Below are 20,708 nucleotides of genomic sequence, written 5' to 3'. Positions count from 1 at the left end.
ACCATGCAAGAAGCAGCAACTAAACGCCAAAAAGCAAAAGTGAATTCCGTTTCCTTCCCATCATCGTGTTTTCCTTTCTCTCTCTCTCTCTCTGTAATATGAAACAAACATCCGCGGCGTAAATAGATGCTCGATGTGTCTGGACATGTCTCTCTGTACGTGACGCATCCTTGTAAAGTCATTTCAGTCCTCCTCCTGCCAGCTGTCTCCGTCGCCCGTTCGTACTGTTTGTTCCTTCGCGCTCGCCGTACGTCATTGTTGACAACAAACATGGCGTCCTCAATGTCACTTCTCGGCTTGGGACGTTTTTCTGCGATCAGTGCAGCCTCGAGAATGTTCCTGAACCCAATCAGGTAACTCCACGTTAGTTGTTTATTAATGTTACGTCCGTGCGTGTTACAAGAAATGAAGTTTGTTTGAAATATTTCGCTATAAGTCGACTAAAGAAGGAGGCCGTAGGTGTAACGTGACCGGCTAACAACACTTGTACAATAATCCGCATCGCAGCCTTTTAATAAAGCGCGTTACAAGATTTATAACTTTATCGGACATCGTATTTGACTTTACGCACCTGACTGCGCTCTTGCCGGCACGTTTAGTGTTAAAGGCTGTTAGATAATGTCAGTGTCCTTACAACACTTGGCTAGCCAGCTAATTAGCCGACGCTAGGTCGGGCAAGAAATCAATTTAAGTACCAACACAATTAAACGGCTGCACGTGCTACATACCATTATTAATAATCGGCCAGAGAGAGGACTTTATTCAATAAGACCCCTAATTGGAAAGGCGAATTTCAAAGACCTGAGTCTCCACAGCTAACTTCAGTTCAACTTCCGGTCTGCTGTCGGATGTGACATCGACCGTATATTCCTGGTCATAAAACCAACACGTTTATACACGCAAATAAAACATTAAATATCGGATTGATGGCTGGATTTCTTGAAGTTACATCTGTTTTGATCTGCCTCTGCTTTGATTCACCCCCCCCCTCCCACCCCACCAGATGCTGCAAAATGTTCATCTTCAATAATCTCTAAAGGCTTTTTTTTTTTTTTTTTTTACTTGTAAATAGACAAATACACCACAAAATAGTCACCGCCTGAAAATCTGCTGCTGTAAATGAGTTTGTGTGAAGACCTACGTTTGCATAGGAGCATGCTTTATTTGGGGTTTTGGCATTGAGCAGGAGGGATAAGTCACATTACTACAGTGGAGAGAGTCTTGAGATCCTGTGAAGTGAATACAGCGATGTCTCCTGAAAGTATCGGGAGTTACGTGATCACCGTTTGCGTTCTTGTTCGGCTATTAACTGGAACAACATTGCTAAAGATTTTACAGTCCTCATAATCTAAATACGATATTGCAAAAACAGCATAAATAGCCGTAACATTAGCCACACGATTTGTCATGTTCTCCTGCGACTGATTGAGATAAATACCAGATCAAACTAAAGTCATGAAAAAAAAAAGAAATGTCAGATCGAACTAAACAAGTGGCCCAGCGCACATCAGCCGGAGTCAGCTGACATGATTTACCTTCACAGGTTATGATATTAGGACTTATATAAATGTCTGCAACGCTGTTCTTTAAATTAAACCCTCCAACCACCTGCTGAATTGTCCCTTTAAAAGTGTTAAATTATTACAAAGTGGATTTTAAAACCATTTTGAGCTGTATTTGGTTCTTTGTCAGGTGAAGAGATTCTGCAGTGAATGAACAATAAAAATGAGCAGTTTTTACTGACGTGTTGCACGTTGCAGAAAAACGTTTACGTTTTCTTTTACAGAATGATAGAAATGGACATATTCTCTTTACACAATACAAGTGGTGGCTTTCCTGGCTTTTCTCATTAGACCTCATCATCATTGACTACATGAGGTCATTAATAGCTGACGGGTGTGATTGCATTATGTAACCAAAAGATACACATTGTTGGCCAACTGAAAATGAAATTGTCAAATTAGAAATAAGTTTCATGTCCTGAAGGTAAGTTAATTCAAGAAACAAGTTACTTCAATTACTTTGACAGTTTGTTGGCTTTCGAAACAAAAACATTTCAGCAAAGGAAGTGAAAAGGCAAACCAGTAGTTTAACAAACTGATTGATACACGTGATTCATGTTTGAAGAGTAACAAACAGAATTGAGACTCAAACTAACTTCATTATTGAAAGACTTTATTTTAAGATCCAGTAAGCGACCTCGTGAATTAAACAGGCAAAAGCCCCAAGTATTTAATTTATGACACCACGAAAAGGAAAAACAAAAAAAACAAAACAAAACAAAACAAAAAATATATATATATTTATACCGAAACTAATGATCCAAATTCTGCTAAGATTGTGATTCTCTGTACATTGTGTGGAACGTGCCGTTCCCTGGTGGAGTCGTGACGGCACATTGCTGTTTAGTGACGGACACGGCTGCACTGTGACAAAGAGCTACACAGTCCTCGCCTGACAGTTGACCACAGCCAACATTAAGCACGTCCTGTCATTAGGACGACAGTGAGAGTCTGCCAGAGATTCACCAGACAGAACTAATAGGTGGTGGGGGGGATTCCCTCCTTGTCGCGTCCTTTTCACAGGATTCTCGACCCGCCGCTTCCTCCAAGATAGTCAGTGGTTTCAGAGTGTGACTTGTTTGTCTGATTTACTCCTTTGTGCCTCTGGTGGTTTGTGCTTTGCGTGTAATGTCTACCTCATGGTTTTCAGGTCTACAAGCACATCAACATGGAGACTGGCAGAGAAACCAGGACAAGACACGCAACTTATCACAGTTGATGAGAAATTGGTAAGGATCCTTCCCTGTTCAACGTGGCACACGGATTGGTGTTTGTCTGATCTACTGCCTTCTAATTACTTTCCTGGAAAAAACGGTTAAAAACTCTCCTATCTGCTGCCAGAATGAGCTTGGAGACAGAAGGCTTTTGTAGCAATATGATGCTAATGGCAAATGTCATCACTGTTAGGTCTGTCCTCTCTTCGCAATCCTTCCAGCTTTTGATGACAAGTCATTACAGAAGATACTCCAACTACTTAATAGTTTACTGAGTGGAGTAAAGCTAAACAAGGAGTTCAATATGACAAAATGACTGTTTGACGCTACTAAAAATCAGATCAACTTTCAATTGCTATAGAAAAATCTTAAAGTCTTTGTGACCATGAATTACTGAATACCCATATTGTGCATTTGATGGTGTTTTCCTCACTGGCCTCCAGTCAGGTTACAATGTAGAGTTTGAAAATGTATAACTTTATAGGCTTTTATTTTGTTACATTTTCCCACCGTGTTTATATAAATGAGGATAAGCCTCTAAAATAATTTTACGATTTAACAAACTACAGCCTCCAAAATGACTGAATTTGAATCCTCTCAATAACAGCGTCATTTTTAATATACAGTAGAAAGAGTGGGTTATGCTTTCTGTCTCAAGCCCTCTCTCCCACTGCTGGTACTGGCTCAGCTCGACCCAGGTACTTTTCTGGATTTTGTTTTCCACTGCAGATGGTACCCCTCATGAAAACACTATGACGCCGTCTTCAACACAACACAACACAACACAACACAACACAACACAACACAACACAACACAACACAACACAACACAACACAACACAACACAACACAACGCACATACACATAGAGTTGATGACAGCGCGGTTTTGCAGGTTGCCATTAATCAAGTAGTCCAAAAGGGATTTTTTTTTATTGTGGCTGTTCGAGTGACTCGGCGAGTTAACAATGGCAGGTTTGTGCAAGACGTCCCGTGTTGTCAACATACTGATGCAGTGATTGTGGGTTCTCTCTGACCAATCAGTGGTCTGCTGTTTTTTCACGTCAATTTTTAGGATCGGCTCGGCTCATGCAGAACCTCAACTGAGGGGATGCCAAAAGTAGTACCAGGTATCAGGTACTCTCCACAAGTTGAGGAGAGTAAAGTCTGGCTGTTACCGGCAGCACTCACCACCGGGCCTTAAACCAGTGATGATCATTAGCAAAAACACTAGTGATTTATTTGACTATTTCTGAAGTGTTGAAGCTTTGACACTCACGCGTGGGATCATTGTTTAACATCCACAATTTCCATTTGATTAGCACGTTAGTTGCATTGCCTACATTGACCTGGCATAGAAACTTCATAATGTCCATAGTGTGTCTACTCCATCACTTTAAAGCAGACAGGTTGGATTTGAGTATCAGTGCTCCGCTGTCCTCAATGCAGCTTACATTTGTAAGCTTGGTCTTACACTTTGTGGTCTTGGTTCAATGGGTAACTGGGATTTTTTTTCGAGAATTATTTGTTCTCTTCATCTTCAGCGTTGTAGCTTTTCTTTTGTACTGTACAATGAGAAAGACTGCACTGACACATTGCTCTGCTAAAACACTGTCAGACTCAGATTTGTGAAGACGTATTACAATTGATGCAGCAGAGCCAGAAATGTCCTGTTTTTTGTTCCTCCTCGTCAAACAAATCGGACATCTACGTGACCCACCGTCAGTTGGAGGTTCAGACGTGTTGTATAAGTAGCTGCTAATGTAGCATTGAGCTTCTTACCTTGTGAGAAAAAAGCCCAGCGATGAGCAGGCTGCAGAAGTCTGTGTTTTCACTTTCTTGTCGTCTTCTGCCTTTACCAAAGTTACGTCAATTGAGGCAGTTTATTAGACTTTTCACAGCTCCCTGCAGCCTGAAAGGCTTTAAACTGTCCACGACCTGTAAAACGGGTGGATTGGTGGTTTCCCTTTGGAAAATGATGGCGCTTATAAAAATGATTTTTCTCATCCCCATCAGAAAGGGTTTCCATTTTTATACCCACCAGTTTTCATTTGTTGCTTTGACTTTGAGTTACTGTGATTTAGCTCGTGGTGTTTGAATCGGTGTGTGCACATGCACCCAGGAAACCAGGGCACAGAAGACATCAGGTCAGGTGTTTGCATACATTTTGCCTGCTGTTCAGCCGTCCGTATGGACAAATGATTCGTGCTGGAAACAAGCTTATTTCGACTTATTTTGCACAACTTTGATTGACCTCTCTGCTGCCAAAGCAAAGCGTCTTCTTTGTCTGAAGTCTTTGTCATTCACGTACAAAAACATGAATCTGCCATGATTCTGAAGATCAGTTAATCGTTAGTAATTTAACAAGCAAAAATGTCAAACTATTACCAATTCCCACTCTTCCATCAAGATGCTTTGCTGCTTTTCTTCATTTGACATCAATGTTAACTGAATATTTTGGGGTTTTGAGCTGTCGGTCAAACAAACTGAAGAATATTTGTCAATCTTTGACAAATTGTGAAGGCTTCGGCACACAGCGTAGCAGCAAAAGCACTTTTAATCACAGATATAAATGTGTAATCAAAGCTAGTTTGCGTGGCAACAGGGACGCAGTCACTGTACAGAGTTGCTTTTTCTACGTATATAGCCTTTATAGCTTGTAGCTTCTCAGCAGACAGGGTCTTTGGAGCCTCTTTTCATTAAGTGCTCGAACGCAGCCTAAACAATGATAAGAAGCATTTGAAGTGGCCAAGGTTAGCAATGTACCCACTGTACAAAACAAAGACTGATCTTTGAAGTTAATGCTTTGTCATTAAAGGACGGACGAGATAGAAGATATCGGAGAAAGAGGGGAGTTTGGGGGAGAATGTGGGAGTCTGTTGTGGACTTGTTTTGGAGGGGGGCTGCAGTGTGGGCAGCGTCAGTGTGCTTTTGTCCCCGACCAAAGCTGGCCATACTGGCAGACAAACCTTTGGCTGGGTGGAGTGTCTGTCTCTGTCCTCTCAGTAGGGGCCACTGAGAGGAACAGCAGAGAAGAGAGAGAGAGAGAGAGAGAGAGAGAGAGAGAGAGAGAGAGAGAAAAAAAAAGGGCCTCTAAAAAATGGGGAGCGGAGGGGGTGAAAGAAAAGAAGCTTGCATGAAAAAAAAAAAAGTTTGTGAGACACCCTGAGACTCACGAAAAAGACAGTGGCCACTTCAGTGTTGTCGGCCACAGAGGTTCCTTTGTGGCATGCTGTTGCTGGCGACGGCGGGAAGTACTCTAATGCTCACTCAGACAGGCCGAAAAGAGAGGCCCTCAGCTGTTTACAGTACAGTGGTCTCCGTCTCACATGGAAGAGGGCAATGAGAGCGCTCTCCCTTTTGGGCATTCAGTGTATGTCGGCACGCTAGTCATTCATCAAGCTGTCAATAAGTGTGAATTGCTTTCTGGTTCGACCAATCCAACAAAGATCTCGATCCGCAGAGAGGTTATGCTGGGTTCGCACGCTGTCTCTCTGTGGAGCGGCCCGAGTAGAAAGGGGTGTGCTGCCTGGTGTGTCGTGAGCATTTCTGAATAACCTCATTTAGATGAGGTTGCATTTTGGCCTCGGCAAACGATATTTTGAATTCACTCCAAAAACTCTCGTCTGAATGTTTGTGTGACACTCGTTATCTTGTCCTTAGTTCTCGTCTGTCCAGAAAGTGCAAACCTCACAGGAAGTCGCATCGCTACAGTTTGTTTGGTCTTCTCCATTACAGACTAATTTAGGCTGTGAAGGACAAGAGTCTGCGGCAGGTCAAAAATCTGAACTAATTCAGTGAAAAGGATCTTTGTTGGTGTTTGTTAGTGAACAATTTTACAGCAGGCCAAAGGAAACAGGAAAATAATCAGCAGCTGTTTTGATATTTGTTCAGTCGTAAAAGTGGCTCAAAATTGTTGATGAGAGACTAGATTTTGTCTTTGATTTATCTTGTTATGGCATAAATGTTGTCTTTTTCTGGTTTTCTTGTTTTGCACTGCATTACAGTAAAGCTGTTCTATTGTTTGCCTTTATCCTCCTAGTCATTACTGTATTACTAGAGACCGACTGATATATTGGCCTGCCAGTTTTATTGGAATTTGGCCTGTCCCAGATGTAACGGTATCTGTGTTTCTAGTCCAATATGTGCTGATCCATCCATCCGTCCATCATCTATACCCGCTTTTTCCTGAACAGGGTCACGGGGGGGCTGCAGCCTATCCCAGCTCACTTTGGGTGAAGGCAGGGTACACAGAGCCACAGAGACAGACTGAAACAAAGACCATTCACACCTAAGGTACATTTCTAGAACCATGTTTTTGGATGGTGGGAGGAAGCCGGAGTACCCGGAGAGAACCCACGCAGGCACAGGGAGAACATGCAAACTCCCCACAGAAAGGACCAGGCCCGGATTCGAACCCTGAACCTTTTTACTGTGAGGCAACAATGCTAACCACTGCACCATCGTGCAGCCCCACGACATATGTGCTGATATGAAACTTTTTCTTAACATAATTACTTATACATTAATATTATTAATTGTATTACTCAATACATTTCTCATGAAGTTTACTGTTTAACATCATAAATGTCAGTGTGATATACTATCAAATATTCTGACTCCATAACACATCTCTGTCACAAGTGTTTGATAGGCTGATATATCAATATCGGCATTTTCTTACTCCCTAATATCGATATCCGCCCCATAAATCCAGCATCAGTCAGGCTCTACACTTCACTGATTATTATGTATGAAACATGCCATTGTTTAAATATTTAGTCAAACTAGTCAACGGCTCAACAATAGTCTTACTGTCTAGTAAGTCAAGTACAATTCTGGTTTAAAGTCATTCTTCAAGTGCCAAACATCGCCTCGTTCCTACTTCTAAAGTGTGAGGATTGCTGCTTTGTTTGTCTTGTATAATAGTAATTGATGAATCTTTGGGTTTGGACTGTTGCTCAGGCAAAACACATAATTTGATGACGCCATGAGAGGCTTTAGGCAACTAATTCTCTTCTTTTTTTTTTTTTTACTATTTCACAGAGTAGAAAGAACTGGTTAGCGAAAACATAGATAAAATAATTAAAATAACATTTAGTTAGTTTAGTTACTTTGACTGTTTTTTTTTTTTTTTTTTTTTTTTTTTTTTTTATCTTATCGCATGTTTGAGTTCTGAAGTTTGACTTTTTTACGGGCAAAACTTTGTGGCCATTGTCTGAATTTCAGAAATATGCCAAATAAAAAGACCTGCGTGATGGAGCTCCAGTGCCCGAAGCCGTTCCCTGGAGCGCCCATGCCGACCTGCTTTTGTTTGTAATTACTGTTTGATTAAGCATGCTGGGCAGCTCTCAGGGTCCGGCTGGCTCGCCACTGATACACAGCTTTACACGGAATGTCTGCGACCTCCGTCAATTAGAGTCAGGCCTTCTGCTTTCCTCTGCGGCCCTTTGCAGAAACAACTGTGGTTATAACCATAACAGCTGCTTCAATATGCAACACAATATCTCCCACTTAGGCCCGAGTGTCTTGAGCGTCTAGTCCGGCTTCAGCTGCAGCCAAGTGCACTCCCTCTCTCCACATAAAGACAACACCATAATCTTAAAGCGCTTGTGAAGCCTTGTTATAGAGTTCTCTAAAGGCACTGGGGTTTTACGAGACAGAGGAGGACAGTTATTCGACTGCGGGGAATTGAGGGAGAAGGAGGGAGGAAGACGGGGAGAGGAAGAGAGTATCAAATTGGTAGGCCCATCTGATGCGTGGCATGTTAAGTTTGTTAATCTGAAATCTTTGGTTTCTTGTGAATTTAGAGCACAACGCCTGCTTGGCAAGTGACATCACATCTGGACAAAAGATGTGGGCTTTGACTGCGGTAAGTCAGTTAAGTTGAAAGCTCTGTTGTTGGTTGTTTTTTAAAGACCTCAATTTTCATCAGAGTTACAGATATTGAGTCTGACAGTCTGATTTATTGTGACCGACATACGCCCTGATACACAATATGTGTATGAGAGTGTCAAAAGTAGACCCTGACCACTACTGGATTTTTGGGGCCACTGCCGATACCAATATTTGGGAGTAAAAAAAAAAAAAAAAAAAAAAAAAAAAATATTAACGCTATAGTGACTGAAATATGCTTGTCAGACACTTATGTCAAAGATCTGGAATGGAGGCAGCTATTTTACAGCGTAACGATAAACTTCATTGTCCAAAATGACATCACCCGTGCACCAAAACAAGTAATTGTGAATTAAAAAAGAATACAAACAGAACCGTTTATAAATTACCCCCGACTTCTTTTTCATTACAACCTATAAAAGAAAACTGTCCATGTTGGCCATAATACTGATATATCTACGATCGGCCAATATCGGCTGATTGAAGTGGCCAAACGATTGATCGTTAGTGTTGAAGTCAAAATTAGACTCAACTCCTGCGACTTAAAAAAAAAAAGGCATTTCATTTCGCATTTGCAAACCGTAAGAAAATCAGCGTGCAGGACGTCGGAGACCCCGAGTCACAATAAGACTCCAGCTATCCCAGCGATGAGGATATATTTAGCAGCAGCAGTCTAAGTCTTCGGTCCAGGGGTGAATGTTCTCTAAGCCTGTCTGGCCTCAGACACACAGTGACCTACAGTGGAGCAGACCACATTAACCCCCCCCCCTCCTCCCCCACCTCCCTCTCTTCCTCTCATCCTCCTCTCCCCCTTCCTCCCTCCTTTTTTGCACATAGACAACTTAAGTGTCTGTTTTGTCTGGTTACCCTCTCATACTGAGCGCTTATGCAAAAAAAAAAAAAAAAAAAAAAAAAATTCTCTGGCCTCAAGTTTAGAGTAGTGGGTCAGAGGATGTTGGTCTTTGAAGAGTGCCAGACAAGAGGCTTTATTATGTATCATCCACTAAATAGTGTTTCATTCATTAACACTCTCTTCCATAGAGAATAAGCCTCTTAAGAGGACTCCTCAGCCCTGTCAGCGCTGCCTACTTTTAGGAAGTGTCTAGCTGCTAAGTGTTGTGTTTGCAGGTTGGTAAAAAAAAAAAAAAAGGGCTTCTGTTTGCCTACACGTCCATTTATTCACCTTTTTGGTTTCTAATGTATTTATTGTCCGTCATCGTCGCAACAACATGCCAGCACAGTAATTCCCGACATGTTGCTTTGTTGTGCGGCAGCTGAAACGATCATCTAGCCAACTGAGAACATGAACGGTGGATCAATGGATAATGAAACCGTGAAGTAACGTGCACTCTCGGTCACGGCTTTTAAGCTGCAACTAATGATTATTTCCCTGATATATTTATCTGTCATCAAAAAGCCAAATTAGACGTGTAACAGTCCAAAATCCTATTCAGTTTACGTTGATGTAAAACGGAGAAGATGCACACTTCTACTTGATGATAGTTTTGGGTTATTTCTAAACTATTATAACTTGTTAAATGATATTAGAGACGCACAAACAAACACGCGTGTCTGCATCCAACATTTTCACAAGTGACCGACCGTCCTCTGTCCTCTCCCTCCGATCATCACCGGTATGTGTAACGTGAGATCTGAGATGACCCTCATGCCAGCTGCTTCTCGTTCTCCAGCGTCGAACCGCTCCCACGCATAAGCAAGCGACATAATATTTGTTTCTGTTAGAGACGCCCCCCGTTGTCCAATCAGTAATTGGCACGCTTCCTCCACTTCAAAGCCGCCGGGAGGTGGGAACCGGCCGAGGCCGATGAGTGAGGCTCTCGGCCTGGGTGTGGGACGGACAGTGGGGGGTTAAGGGTGATGTGTTTGGGCTTTCAGCACACGCTGACTCAACATGATTCAGCTCGGCCGACCTCTTGACCCCTACGGCTGCCGAGCTGCAGTTTCGGCATACAGGTGTTCATGCTGTGATCGGCCCGCACCGTACTTGTGTCACGGCTTTCACGGCGTTCATAGAAATATGGTAGTGACGCTACAAATGGGACTCGTGCACAGGCATCCTTTATTTGTTTGTTTGGTTACTGTACTAACAGGAAAAAAAACAACAACCTGTGTGAAGCTCTGTTTAGTTTTGAAAAGCCTAAGAAGTCTTAAAAATAGGACGCCACTGACAACTTATTCTGACAATGGGCTATTTTCTTTGTTATTTAACGTCTGTTTCTTTTAAATACTGATCAAAGTCGATTCACTTCTAGTGGTCGTAAATGTTTATTCATTAAAACTATTTTTGTGCACCAATAAAAATAAGCCAGTTAAACATGTTGATTCTACTGTTAGTGTCACTATGATAGCTTCGTGTTTCGTGTCCCGCATCGTCACACCTCTCTGCATGATCGGAGAGTTGATCATCCTCATGACTAATAATCGAGCCGTCCAGGATCATTGGAAGAACAGACGTGAAATCCCCTTTTATGGTTTATTTTATCTTTAAAATAACACTCTTTTTATAAATGGCCACACAGGGAGTATCCAATGATTGAGTGAGACGGAGCTGTTCAGATCACCAAGTGAACGAGCAGTAATGGGTTGAGGTTGTTTTACTCGCCACTATTCAAAGCTCTCAAAGTAGGGGAGCAAAGAGAAAATTAAATTGTTCTTTAGAAAACTTCATGTGATTTCTATTACTTTAAGTTTTTCTAAAAGTCAGATTTTCAGTCTGATTTTGAGATATTTTCTTTTTGGCAAACCACTTTTTAGGCTCTCTTGGCAAAACTCATGGTCGAGAGAAATGCACAACGCACCACGAAAATCTTTTATTTTATTTGGACCAGATCTGCAAAGGATATCAGAGAGGATATGGAGACCATATTTTATCTAACAGACCAAGAAAAACTGGATTTAATATGCCTTTGTATAAACTGTAGGAAATGAAGTGCAGGAAATGTGGACATTCACCCGCAAATCATCTGAAACTGACAACATGTGCTAAACGATACGGGGACAGCGGTGGCTGGAAGAACACTTAGAGAAACAGACGTCCACACGACCAAGTGCTGCCCACTTCTTCAGCAGTTCAGACGGGGCGTCGGCCGAGCCAATCGAAGCTCGGGATTAAGGACAGGGATGCCGCCGTCCTGCGCGACGCTCACAGAAGTGTCCAGACAAATTGAAGCCGTTTTTTTTTTTTTTGTAAGTTAAATTACAGAAATAAATCTCTTTTGATTGCTGTAATCGGACAAATATGTCAGACGCTGCAAAAAGAATGGCCCTCCCAAAGCAGGAAAACACAAAGACAACAGCACTACATGAAAAATGCAACCTCCTTATTTATTTGAATGCATCCAAGCGCACATTCCTGCTATATAACTGTGTAACCTGAACACCAGACTTCTGCTGTTTACCCTGTGATCCCTGCAGCTAAAAATAAAGGGACTGACACCAGGATAACTTTCCAGAGTTGTAAAGTCCTGTCTCGTAGTATTATAAATTGCTGTGTAGTTTGTTGGCGTCTGGTGAACCCTCAGTCTCGTGGATCAGTTACTCAAACTGGACTTCCAGGAGCGTATTTTGTTCTGGTAGCTGAAACAACACTCTCCAACCCGTGCAGCGTCTCGCCCACTAACATGAACCAGTGTTGGACTGAAGCAGGAAATGAAATGAAACGGAAATCACGCCACTTATTTTAAGTGGTTACTACCAAGTAGAAAAGGCGAGACGTCGTAGCCGGTCCAACGAAAAGTATTCGGTGTTATTGATCATGAGCCGCGCCAGAACTTATTAAACGCACAAAATTTATACGCGGAAATGATTCACATTAATCTCAGTACAGTAGGGCTGCACAATCTCCAGCCATGCCTCGATGTGATCTCATTTCCAAATGCCAACGATTCTGCCTCATTTTCACCAGAGACATCAGCTGCATCACGACAAGCGCTCCTCTCTCCTCCCTACGAATGACAACGCAGCGTTGCAGCACGTGATTCAGAGCAGCAGAAGCCGACGGCGAAGAACAGAAACCCACCGACGGACAAACTGGACAAAAGAAAACACGCACGAAGATACTTGTTCAAAGTTTGCGTTTAACGAGAGACTGAAGGTGTTTCATGTTTAGTGTCGAGCTAAAAAAACAACGGTGTTCCCGTTCTGTTGTCCAAACTCGATGTGCTGATCATAAACACAGACTGCATATAAAAGTGAATGTAGCTTCCAGATCTATAAAGTTGAGGCCGGTGTAGACGCGCCGTGGAGTGCAATACTATCGAGTGCCACTAGGGGTCGGCTTCCGGCTAACAAGACTCCCATTCAACTTTTCTCATTAAATACAAAATCAATAAATTCTTCCCCCTCAAGTCATTAGGGTGTCATTCACTAAAGTCACTTCTGATTCGTTTTCCGGTGGTCCATCTGAAAACAATCGCATCATTAATTAGAAAAATAAGCCTCAAAAAGCTGCGTTTTTGGGGGCGTGTCTGTTTGATTGACAGGCCTGTTTCCTCAGTCGGTCTCCACGCTCAGAGGGAGGGAGGGAAGGAGGGAGAATTGTGATCTCAATTCTAAGCAAAACAATTTGCAGCAGCCCAACAATAGACTTAATTCCAGAAATATTTAATTTGGTGGCGTTTTGCACTTGTAACAACCGCCGCAAGAAAAATACTTTCTTTCTGCTTTTCTTTCTTTTTTTTTTGGTATCTCGTTGTTTCCCGCAGTTTTTCCAAACTCCAGCACAGTGAGGTTTCTTTGTTGTTTACCCTGAGCTCTTCCATCCCGGGTCTCTGTTGGAGCATTAGGGGTACCGGCTTTCAGCATTCTGGTGGGCCCTGCGGCCCCACAGCGACAAGCTCCTATGCTCTTTATTTGGCACGTAGCCTGGAGGTGTCACAAATATCGACACGCTTTCACGTGACGGAGACTTTGCCAGCCGTTTTCCCCCCTCTCTTAAGCCCGGCATTCTGTCTGCCCAGCCAGGTATTGTAGGGCCCCGTGAAGGCCCTGTGAATAGTGTCAAACTTGATAGTTCTCATTGCGCTTCCTGTACATGGCAGAAGAAAAAGTGCCCACCGTGTGGGTTTTCCTTTTGTGACGGCCCTCCCTAGTCTTCCTGGGAACACACCACATTCCAGCCACAATCATTCCCTTTGTGAATCTGGGTATTGTGGGTGAGCCCGTTATGCCGATAACCCTCCTTGCTTTCAGTATCATAGAAGTCTAGACTCTTATTTTTTTGCAAACAATGCCAGATAATGAGCTGAGTGTTTTCAGTGATTTGGCAGAGCTTTTGTTTTGACACATCCTCCCTCAGTCATGAAGGACCTTTTGTGCTCATCCGGGCCAAAGATGTGATTTAAGGTCTGCTACATCTGGACAAATTATTGCACCGATGCACCATACGTGGGCCTCGTGTCAGTTATGGTTTATGTAACGTACGTACGCGTAACCATAGTCTGGCCTGCTAATCCCCGGGGTATAATTTCCAACGCGTCTCAGAGAGCGATTTTCGTGCACCACACGACAGACCGCAGAATGTTAAATGTTTCTGACTGCCAATTACATTTACCTCAACTCAAAAGGTGCTTTTTTGTAACATTTTTCTACCTCATTTTCCAAATGTGTTGTAGCTCACTAAGTATTTTGATGGTTCACATCTTTTCTCCGAAACTCCCAGGAAGATCTGATCTCTCTCTTTTGAACTACAGATCGTTTGAACAAATAAAACATTTTTTGATTACCTGCTGCATGATAGAACAAAACCATCTCTTTTTTTTTTCTTTTTTTTTTCCCTTCTTCTTTTTTTTTTTGCTCTCTAACACTGTGTTGTGTGCTATTGTGTCATGAACCATTACCCCCTCTCGGTGAGGAGAACATGTTTTCCTCCTCTTTGTGACAAGAAGGAATTGTTAAGGTTAAGTAGATAGGGCAGCCGGAAATAATTACCAAGCACTTGTGAAGTTTTTTTTTTTTTTTTTTTTCTTCCCCCCCTTTTGTTCGTCTTTTCCCTTTCAGTTGGACAATCTTTTCAACGTGCAGATCTTGTTTATGATTAAATTCAGTCTTGCCTCTTAGCATGGCTGAAGATGTTGCGCTGAAACGAGCAGTAGTTCAGCAGTTGGACTTGTAATTTACCGGCCTTAAATACCAGTGGAAGCCTCGCTGCCAAAGGAAAGTGCGGGCTTTTCTGTGGGGTTCATGCAAAGTGACCCCCTTCCTATCAGCAGGCAGATGACAGACAATGATGAAAACTTTATTCTTTGAAGTTGTAATGGCCATTGAAATGTGTAAAGTTCTTGTATTGAAAGGAGAGCTGCACCGGGAAGCCCTCAGTCTTGGGTGGCTGCTGCCTGCGTGCTGGGAGGTTCATCGGTGTTTTGTCGCCGACTTCCCATTGCTTGTTTGCTAATTCCCTAAAGAATTGGACCAGATCCTCGATAGGAGCTTGAAGGGGCTCCAGTTGCTCTGGAATATGCATCTTGTTTGCCCGCAGGCCCCCCCCCCCCCTCCCATCCTCCTCCTCCTCCTCCTCCCCCCCCCCCCCCCCCCCCCTCCCATCCTCCTCCTCCTCCAAGTGTCACGCTGGCCTACTTTCTGACGGTCTGGAATAAATCACCTCAAGTATTAGGCATTAACTTCGTCACCATAAATGTAAAAGAGTATGAATACCAGCACAGAGATGCCGATGGCAGTTCTCTCGTTTTTGTTCTTCGACTCCAGGTTTGACCTTTTCGCACGCGTACGGTCCGAAGCCTGAAGTGAGTTCAGCTCAGACCGGCTCTGTTATCTGGCACTCACTGAGCCTGACACGGACAGCCGGGTTCACAAAGCCGGTTATCGACAGTGAACTCTGAACTTTATCCGTTCGGCACCGAGCACGTTTGAAATGAGGTGAAAACAGTGGAACCTACAGGGGAAATCAGTCACGGTGGCAAACGCAAATGGTGTTGTTCCTCGTGGTGAAATATCGATCATAGAACGACACAAACAGAGTGTAATAAGAAGGGAAGTGTACAAAATGTAGAAATAATACCCGAATGCCAAAGCGTGTAATACACCCTTCAGTCCACTAGGGGAAACCCCGCCGGTGTCAGGCTTTGCCTCGACTGGCCTTAGTTTAGGCACCAAACACCACATAATTAGGTTCAGAAAAGTTCATGGTGAAGGTTAAAATAAGTCATTTTATGAGAGTACACAGAGTACCCTCTTTATTATAGAGGGAGGATCCTGTGGGGCTTTTTGATGCCATCCTTTGAAGTTAACCTGGAGCCAGTTAGCTGCGCCGCGTAGGTAAACATGGTGATCTCCATTAGTTAAAAGCGAGTCAGCTTTGTGATACCAAGTTCATTAACGGCTGGCGATGACAAACTCATTTTAAGCTCCTTCTTGTTACGTTTTGTTTTTATGTTGCTCTTATTCAGCTATAATGTGTTTGTATGTCCAAAAATCCCCAAAAGCGAATTACTGAACTTCTACCTGAGAGAAGCACGCAGCCCAGTAAACAATGCTGGACATTTACAAGCAACATATTAAAATATAAAAAAATTCTGGCGGGCCAAAACTCAGGAAAGATTCATATGTTGTTGTTCGCAGTCGTGCTGGCAAAAAGGCCATCAGATCACCGAAACAATAAAAATATAATCCAAACTTTGAGACTGGTTTATGGCTCCTATAAAAAGTGTTCACTCCATGGATTTTTTTTTTTAAATTTTTTTTTTTATTTTTATGTTTTATTTGACATTAAGCATGCAGTTGAACTTTTATTTGACCCCAATATTTAAAAGTGGAAATAAATCTCTACAGATTGATGTGAAGAACAAAAATATAAAACATAAAGCAGCTGATTACACAAGCACCTTTTGTATCCACCGAACATTTTCCTGAGCCCATTTTTCTAACCTGGAGAACATGTTGTCAGGTCTTAAAAGTTGTAACTTTCAAATGACATTTCCAGCATATTTATTTGCATGAAGTCTTATTTTTTTTTTTTTTAAATGTTTTTGTAAAGGAGAGAAAATCAGTCAGCAGGTCAGAGTGGAAACCCGCCGGCAACCACAAACATGTCAGTTCACACATAGATGCAGAGATGGAGAGCTCTGAACCCTTTTCCTTCTTTTTCTTCTTTACAAACCTGGTTTGTACATTTTCACCGAGTCCCCCCCCCCCCCCCCCCCCCCCCAGTTGGATTTCCCGGTCCCCTCCGGTCTGAAATAATCTTTTTCCGTCCGTCCCGCAGGACATCAGCACTCTCACGGGGGTCCCCGAGGAGCACATCAAGACCCGCAAGGTTCACATCTTCGTGCCCACCAAGACGGCCATGCAGTCGGGAATCAACAGCACCAAGAAGTGGAAGATGGACTTCGACACCAGAGAGCGCTGGGAGAACCCGCTGATGGGCTGGGCCTCCACGTAAGAACCTCCCGGTTTCTACACAACATAAACAAGATCATTTTCGACGTACGGCGGCTGCTTCGACTCCCCGCAAGATGTCCTTGATTTTGGGATAGTAGCACGTTTCTTGTGATATTTAGGGTTTGCGTTGATGTCTGCGTGGCTAACGGCTCATTTCCTGTTTTAGGGGGGATCCTTTATCCAACATGGTCCTCTCCTTCTCCTCCAAGGAAGATGCAATTGCTTTTGCTGAGAAAAATGGTAAAAAAAACCAAAACAAATAAATGTGTGAAGAAGGAAATGTAATAATGTAGTGAATGCAGTGGCTCCACTAACCACAGCCAATCAATTCAGTTTAAAAAAAACAAAAAAATGACGAAATGTAGTAACGACATACGAGGTGTGATCAAAGAGTTCCTGTTGTACACAAGTGGAGTGCGGGGCAGTAATTTAATAACCTCTGGGTGACCAGTCCAAGTTTTTTTTTTTATTCGAGGTCCTTTGCTCAACACGAGCGCCAGAGTTACGCACACGTTTGTGACCGCTGGACCGTGTGCATTCGCAATGTCACCAGTTGACCCGATCGGAGAGCGCCCGTCAGATTTAAGGAATCGACAACACAGACCCTCGAAATGCTTCAGAAAAATCACAAATCGCTCGAGTGACGTGACCGAGGATGTTTATCGTTTCCTCCCGCTTTGTGCAAATTGCTGCGCCGCGCTCCAACGCTGTGCGACGGGACCCGTCTGGGAACTCGTACCTCCTTCCTCTGAGTTGAACGACCGTTGGACGAGACAGCGGCGCTGTATGTCTGAGGAAGCGGCGCTTGCGAGTATTGAGGCGGTTGCCGGTGTTGCTGCATCAGAGGGGGGATGTAGTCTGAGCTGGAGTAACAAGATTTCATCTGGATCAATGTGCACTCCGATTCAGTCGAAAATAGTGTCAGTTACATCATTTTTTTTTTTTTTTTTTAATAATGCAGAGTGTCACTGGAACACTTGACCCTCCTGAGTGGTAACTCAAAGCTTTTTGGTTTATTATTTCAAGTCATTTTGTTATGATTTTTACATAAATTGCTTACATGATACGATAAAGGGTATCAACCAAAAGACAAATCGGTGATCGGTCTTAGCAGAGACCATCTTTGGGTGTTGGCAGTATATTCGTAGCTTTTTTTAAAAAAAAATTTTTAATGTTCGTGGTGGATTCAAGCTTTGAAAGCTGGACGGTCATCAGGTGACGGAGATAGTAGTAAACCAGCACCTGATGACAAGGAGAGGATTTCCTTACACTATACTGAAAGATGAAGAAAATACTGGTGGCGGACCAACCAGACCATTAGACAATTGAGCACAGGTTGAACCAGTTGAACGTGGACGAAGCGGGTTTTGTGTCGAGCATGATTGCAGTTCACTTCAACAGAGAGAACTCAACCATCTGGGAAAGTTTGTTGAAACTAAGCAAAGGAAACTGGCTTTCTCTGTTTATTGCACCATGAAAGCGATTAGAGTCGTTCTGACTACACACAGCCTGTTGATGTCTACAAAACACCTCATTGTGGTTGGAAGTCATCCAAAGAGAACAAACGTGACGCTCTCGCCCCCCCCATCGCTCACGCTGATGTTTTTCCTTCAGGTTGGAGCTACGACATAACAGAGAAGAGGAGCTCAAAGCCCCGCGTGAAATCCTACGGAGCAAACTTCTCCTGGGACAAGAGGACCCGGAGGTCCGCTAAGTAAACACCCATCTGTTAGTGGGCCTGACCTCCGCTCGTCCCTCAGCAGACCTGTATCATTCTTGTCAATAAATGCATAATTATAAATGTGTAAACCAAACATTTGGGTCATTATCGCTTTTTATTCTTCAAACATTCACCTCATTACTGACTACCTAACGTAGCCCACCCGATTAATGAAGTGTTTGTTCTCGGAGTCGAGTTGTGCAACAGCAAAACAAAGGGCAACATATTATTACAATTAGAACCTGTTTAAACACAGAGATAAATATATCTGGAGGCCAAAAGGAGTGACATTTTTCCTGCATGAGCGTTTTGTTTCTATCCTGTTACCCAAATCGTTTCAGTGTTTGGAGAGCTGCACAACTGGAATTTAAATGGGACCTTTTTTTTTTTTACAACATCTGTGGCCTGAGATTATCATGACAAATATCAGCGTTAGCCTCAAGTAGTAACCTTCACTACCTTTTAGTGAGCGCTGCAACATTAACCTTGATGTTTTTGTTTTTGTTTTTCATCCAGAGGTATTGAAAGGTGTAAAAATACAGAAAAAACAATCCACATTTAGAGTTGCAGTTCGTGACTTTTCTCTTGAATTATTGATTTATGGTTTCATCTATAAAATGTTGAAAAATCCAAAATGCCTTTTTATTTCTTAAAGGTGCTATATGTAAAAAAAAAATTTTTGGTTTAAAACATTCAAACATTAACTTGAATTATCCAGAGAAGGTAAAGAAATGGCAGTGGGGATGTTATGTTGAAGACTGTCTTGTGTATTGTGTTGCTACCGGAGTTAACATGACGCACATACGCATGAAGGTTGGCTGAGCGAACCTCGTGTGAACGGGGTTTTTAGACTTTAAACTACACTGCGAGCAACAGTCGGGTGAAGCCGGGCTCACAACGACTAACAGCAGGCCGAGAGGACGCAACATTTAACCAAACTGCCAAAACTAACATGACAATCTTCAAACAGTTTGTTTTGCTAAGGCAACAAACCGGAACCCCCCCAAAACATCCATACACTTCGTTAAAATAATGGACGTAGCCTGTGTGACGTCACCCGCAGGTTTCCTGAATCCCCATTTCAAAATGTTCAGCGCGGGTGGCTTCGGCCTCGCCGGTCGCCCGACTCCGCCGAACTCGTGGCTGATGGCTTAACTCCCCTTTTGGAGCCAGCCTCGAGTGGCCGCTTGAGGAACTGCGGTTTTTGGCACTTCTGCACGGCTTCATTTTTAGCCCCGGATGTTTCCGCTTGTGTACGACAAAAAACAAACAAACAAACAAAAAAAGGAGCAAATTCTCACGTGAGAATATAGAACTAAGCACTGGTAACTGGGAAATAACATTAAAAAAAAAAAAAAAAATGATGACAATTTTTTTGCTACTCATCTGTCAAGAACAAAAAAAAACATTTTGGCAGTTTATATCCAAATTTCTAATGACAATCGTAAAGACTTGTTGCGCGAGAGGGTTCGATTAGTCTGCTCCGCACGTTTCAGCATGAATCGCCGACTGATTCCCGTTTTGGTTTGGAAGAAAAAAAAAAAAAAGCTTGAAATCTTTTTTTTTTTTTTTTTTTTTTGCCTAAAAGCTAAACGTCTCGACAAGCCAATAAAACGTTCCCCTCGTTTGAGATAACCGTTTAGATCTTTGGAAAAGCCGTAAATTCTCTGAAACGGCTCAGCTATCCACACTTGGCAGGGCACTTGTTGCCGGCGCTTTGTTTACGGCCTTTGTGTGCAGTAAACACTGGTGTTACTTTGCGCGCAGTCCCGAACTGCGTGACTGCGCTGACATTCACACACCAATCACGGGCGCCTAATTGGTATGGACCTTCGTTAATTAACGCACCGCGCTGCAAACCTCTCGCAGCCTTGCGCTCGCCGTTTATTTTTTTTTTGTCCTGT

General features: G+C 42.9%; 1 protein-coding gene across 1 annotated transcript; it reads left to right on the top strand.

Moving 5' to 3' along the window:
* Positions 1 to 241: 241 nt before the first annotated feature.
* ndufs4 (NADH:ubiquinone oxidoreductase subunit S4) lies at positions 242 to 18,898 on the top strand. Its single transcript, XM_069138699.1, has 5 exons — positions 242 to 353; positions 2,713 to 2,791; positions 16,909 to 17,081; positions 17,251 to 17,324; positions 18,699 to 18,898. Exons 1-5 carry the CDS (start codon positions 271 to 273, stop codon positions 18,800 to 18,802), a joined length of 513 nt encoding a protein of 170 aa, XP_068994800.1. The 5' UTR covers positions 242 to 270; the 3' UTR covers positions 18,803 to 18,898.
* Positions 18,899 to 20,708: the final 1,810 nt, after the last annotated feature.

The sequence above is a fragment of the Embiotoca jacksoni genome, unplaced genomic scaffold (genome assembly GCF_022577435.1).
Source record: "Embiotoca jacksoni isolate LCO1_2020_lvr unplaced genomic scaffold, fEmbJac1.0.p SCAF_8, whole genome shotgun sequence".
NCBI lineage: Eukaryota > Metazoa > Chordata > Actinopteri > Embiotocidae > Embiotoca > Embiotoca jacksoni.
This window is presented reverse-complemented; position numbering and strand designations above follow the sequence as displayed.